Genomic DNA, 4,601 nt, shown 5'->3' on the forward strand with positions numbered 1-4,601 from the left:
ACCAGCAGCTACGTAGAGAGATGTGTCCTGAGTGCTCACCTCAGTAGAGTATGCAGTGAGATGCCATGCTTTTGGGGAACATTGATGTCTGACACATCACATTCCATCTGTCCAGTATCTCCTTGTATCCTATGAAGTTTGAATAGTAGACTGATATAACAAGGGATGTCCATGATCCAGGTGAAGGTGAGTGGCTTCTCTGGTGGCTCAAGAAGGGATGAGATAGTCATTCCCTCAGCATGTTGGAAGGTGGACAGCATGAAGCTGACATGCAAGAAGAGTTGTGATGTGCTCACTCCGAAAGCCAGGTGCCTTCTCCCTGGCAGCTGTCTTACAACAAGTCTGCCCTTCAAAATTAGCCAGCTGGGATTTTTCCAGGGTCACATTATATCTGAACAAGATGCAATAATTACGTGCCAATCATTATTCACAAAATGTTTTGTCTTTTGACACGATAAATACACAACAAATACTATTTTGCAAGAGCTTGTGGGATACTGCCAGGTGTCATCGATCCAGACCCAGGATGGAGCAGAACTCATTTTGGGGATGAATTAACAACCTGGAGATGGCACGATGAGCACTGATTCACAGGGCATTAGAGCAGGTTTGAACATAGACCGTGCTGAAAGTGGAATTGTTGAAAATTTCCAAGGTGAATATTCAAAAGAGGACAGTAAGGATATTTGGAGTCCAGAAGCGTTCCAGGGCGTTGATGCTGGAAAACCTCTTAGCAGAAGAGAACCTGGAAAACTCGCCAACGATCGTCGTCAAATCAAAACTCTGCAACATATATTCAGCCATATTGAAGCCAGAATTGGGGACAGGCAGTTAGTGTAGAAATAGGGAATCGGGTCAGATCGAGGAAATGGAGGCCATAAAACCATCTGCCTCTGGAAGTTGGAGACTGCTGTGGGAGAATGGAATGTCAAGGACCTGCAGAACCCATTGATAACCAAATTTACCTGCCCTTGTCAGAGACTGCAGGCAAGAAGATGTTGATTAATGCCCCCTGGGCCCTTACCTGCCAGAGTCACTTTGGTCCTCCCCTGCGCTATCCGCTTCTCACCTGCAAAACCAGGCCTAACCTGTAGGCAGGAAGGAAAGAGATAAGGGGAGAGAATGGGAGAATAAAACCCATAAAAAGGACAGGATTTGCTCATCCCACGGATTCCGCCTTTGGGTCCCCTTCTTCCACCCGGGAGAAGTCTGCTTTTACTTTTCTTTAATAAAGCTGCATTTTCCACTCTACATTTGCCTCGGCGTGCTTCTCCGGCGTTATACTTCAACACCTGAGGAAGCAGGACTCGTCACCGGTAAAGAGCGGTATCAGATTTGGAGGTCCCACCGAGATCTACGCCGAGGTAAGTAAGCCTTTCTCTTCGTGCACCTCAATCTGTCCGAGGTGCATCTTTCTGTCTTTTTCTTTCTGGAGGGCAAAATGGGCACCCGTCGGCTACGTAAAAGCAGTTAGTGCAGCCGCCATTCTTAAGACTTGGGTGAAAGGTTTCCCGGCCCAGGCAAGTTTCCAATCACCTGTTCTGCAGGCATGTTGGGGCTCTGCTGAAGCCGTTTCCTACTTTTCTGTCCAGGCCCGGAGCGCAATTGCCGTGAGTACACAGTGTCCCTAGTCCTGATCTGCCCAGGATGCGTGGAGGCGGAGGAAGGGTTGAAACAACTGCCGGGTTCTCGGCCCGGGCTACTCTCAGGTGAACCCCAAAGGTTCCTTCTCTGGACTCCCCCTCCCGACAGCCCTAAGGGGTATCCAAGGCGATTGGTAGACAAATGGCACTGAGGGAAAGCGCCAATTACATTTGCCTCCATATGGGCCGTGCACCACACCACACACATCCATTCCCTCCTGGATATTTCCCTTTCACTCGCCGATCAGACATTAAACATTCAGATGGTAGGATTAAGAGAAAGACATAAGAAAATAATGTAGAAAATGCTTAGGTTATCTTTGTTTGCATATTTAGCCTTTGCTAGTTTGTTTAAAGTTTTCCTGTGCTTAATGGTGCTCAGTGTGTTCTAAGCTGCAGGGAGGATGTATATTTTAATTCGACCCCTCCCTTGAATCCCTCAGGGAACAGGGTATTATCTGTCTAACAATCAATAGGTGTCCCCCTCACCCTTTGGAGATTCCTTTAGTCTACAAAATAGGCAGTAAGATGTGCAATTCTTTTGTTGTGGGTCCCTCTTAATTAGGAATTCGTAGTGGCAGGGAGGAAAGCAGTAATGCCCTTAAGTCTGAATCCTCCAAGGGTCTCTAGCACAGGGCAAACTAGAACCCTAGCACTTTGCCAAAGAAGGCCAGAAATCAGTTTGGCAAAGCCAAGTAGCGAGAGACGAGTTTTCTGGACCTTATTGAAGCTCAAACTTAGGGAGACGTCCCTAAATATGGTCTCCGGTGCAGGCGCCTGAGGTCTATTGTTCTCTTCTTCCACTTAGATGGGAGCTTCACTCTCAACAGTATTGCCAGGTTCACCACTAGCCTGCATACTGAAAAACTGGGACAAATTTGACCCACAGACACTCAAGAAAAAGCGCCTCATTTTCTTCTGCCGCCAGGCCTGGCCTCAATACAAACTCTCTGATGGAGAATCTTGGCCGCCAGAGGGAAGTATAAATTTTAATACCATTTTACAGCTTGATAAATTTTGCAAAAGGGAAGGAAAATGGTGTGAGGTACCTTATGTTCAAATCTTCTTTATTCTAAGGGAAGACCCCAAATTATGCCAACAATGTAAAATAGACTCAGCCATAATCACTACCAGAAAGGAAGAAAACCTTAAAGAGTCACCTACTGAGGGAAAGGAATTTTCTGCTAATGTCCATCAGCAGGCCTCCTGTCCTCCATACCCTGGTCCTTTTCCATCTGCCCCAGTGGACAGATCAAATATACTACCTCTCCAGGAGATGCCAGGAGGAGAATTTGGACCAATTAAAGTATACAACCCTTTCTCCCTCCAAGACCTAAGACAGATAAAAACAGACCTAGGGAAATTTTCAGAAGATCCAGATAAATATATTGAGGTGTTTCAAAACCTATGCCAGGTGTTTGACCTCACCTGGAAGGATATTATCCTGTTACTTAACCAGACTTTAACCTCCAATGAGAAGGAAGCCACCCTAAAAGCAGCTGAACAATTTGGGGATGACCTACACCTTGCTCATGCCCCAGGAGCCCAAACTAGATCCAAACCCAACTATCCATCGGGAGCACAGGCAGTTCCAAGAAATGATCCCGACTGGGATCCAAACGATGAACAGGACGCTTGGAAGATCAGACACTTCCAAATGTTAGTCCTCGAGGCCCTTAGGAGAATCAAACAGAAGTCTATTAACTATTCCAAGGTTTCTGAAATTATACAAGGTCCCGAGGAAAGCCCAGCTATTTTTATGGAGAAACTCAGGGAGGCAATGAGAAAACACACCACCGTGGATCCTGAATCCACAGAGGGCCATTTACTTTTAAAGGACAAATTTATCATTCAGTCAGCCCCAGACATTCGGAGGAAATTACAGAAATTGGCATATGGCCCTGATCAATCCTTAGATGATATCCTCCGACTTGCAACTTCCGTTTTTTATAATCGAGATATAGAGGAAAAGAAGGAAAAAGAGCGTAGAGACAAGAAAAAGACTGAAGCGCTGGTCTTAGCCCTAAGAGGAGTTAGCTTCCCGGGTGAAACAGGAGGAAAACGGAATGTACCTCAGGCCACAAAAGGGGTTTGTTTCCATTGTGGAAAGGAGGGACATTTCAAACGGGAATGTCCCCAAGCCAAACGGCCACCACCGGAGCCCTGCCCTAAATGTCAAGGCAATCATTGGAAAAGTGACTGTCCTCAGGGGCGTAGGTCCTCGAGGCCAGACTCTTCCACACAGGCCTGATGGGGCCCAGGGCCGATTCTAATGGCTCCCGTAACTCCTATCACTACGCATGAGCCCCAGGTATGCTTCTCCGTAGGGAGCCAAGAGGTCAACTTCCTCTTAGATACTGGTGCCAGTTTTTCAGTGCTCACCTCTTATCCTGGACCTCTTTCCTCTAATACTATAACTGTGCAAGGAGTGTCTAGACGGCCTATTACCAGAAAGTTTACTCCCCCACTGAGTTGTGAGTGGGATGGGATGATGTTTTCTCATGCATTCCTGATAGTCCCAGAATGCCCTACCCCTTTGCTGGGAAGGGACTTACTTTCAAAACTTCAGACTTCCATTACAATGAATTTGGGACCACAAGGATCATTGTGTTTACCTCTACTAGAATGTGATATAAACCGTGAAGTATGGGCCACTGAAGGCAAGATTGGATGGGCAAAAAGCGCAATCCCAATTAAAATAGTCTTAAAGGATCCCTCTGTCTTTCCACATCAAAGACAATACCCGCTACGCCCAGAAGCAAAAAAGGGCTTATTAAAGATCATCCGAAACCTCAAACAGCAGGAACTTTTAGTACCTTGTAATAGCCCATGCAATACACCGATTTTAGGAGTTCAAAAATCAAATGGGGAATGGCGTTTAGTCCAAGACCTCAGAATAATTAATGAAGCAGTTGCTCCCCTCCACCCAGTAGTTCCTAACCCATATACTCTGCTATC

At 46.3% G+C, this 4,601-nt stretch overlaps 1 protein-coding gene across 1 annotated transcript; it reads left to right on the plus strand.

Moving 5' to 3' along the window:
• The first annotated feature begins 1,069 nt into the window (after nucleotides 1-1,069).
• On the plus strand, nucleotides 1,070-4,056 carry LOC306652789 (uncharacterized protein). The gene is made up of 2 exons (XM_079125488.1): nucleotides 1,070-1,364; nucleotides 2,452-4,056. The coding sequence occupies exon 2, from the start codon at nucleotides 2,452-2,454 to the stop codon at nucleotides 3,892-3,894; it is 1,443 nt and encodes a 480-aa protein (XP_078981614.1). The 5' UTR covers nucleotides 1,070-1,364; the 3' UTR covers nucleotides 3,895-4,056.
• Nucleotides 4,057-4,601: the final 545 nt, after the last annotated feature.

The sequence above is a fragment of the Sciurus vulgaris genome, assembly GCF_902686455.1.
Source record: "Sciurus vulgaris genome assembly, contig: HiC_scaffold_597_arrow_ctg1, whole genome shotgun sequence".
Taxonomy (NCBI): Eukaryota; Metazoa; Chordata; class Mammalia; order Rodentia; family Sciuridae; genus Sciurus; species Sciurus vulgaris.

Excerpts from the sequence above, each read along its gene's own strand:
- LOC306652789 (XM_079125488.1), top strand. The coding sequence starts at position 2,452 with ATGGGAGCTTCACTCTCAACAGTATTGCCAGGTTCACCACTAGCCTGC.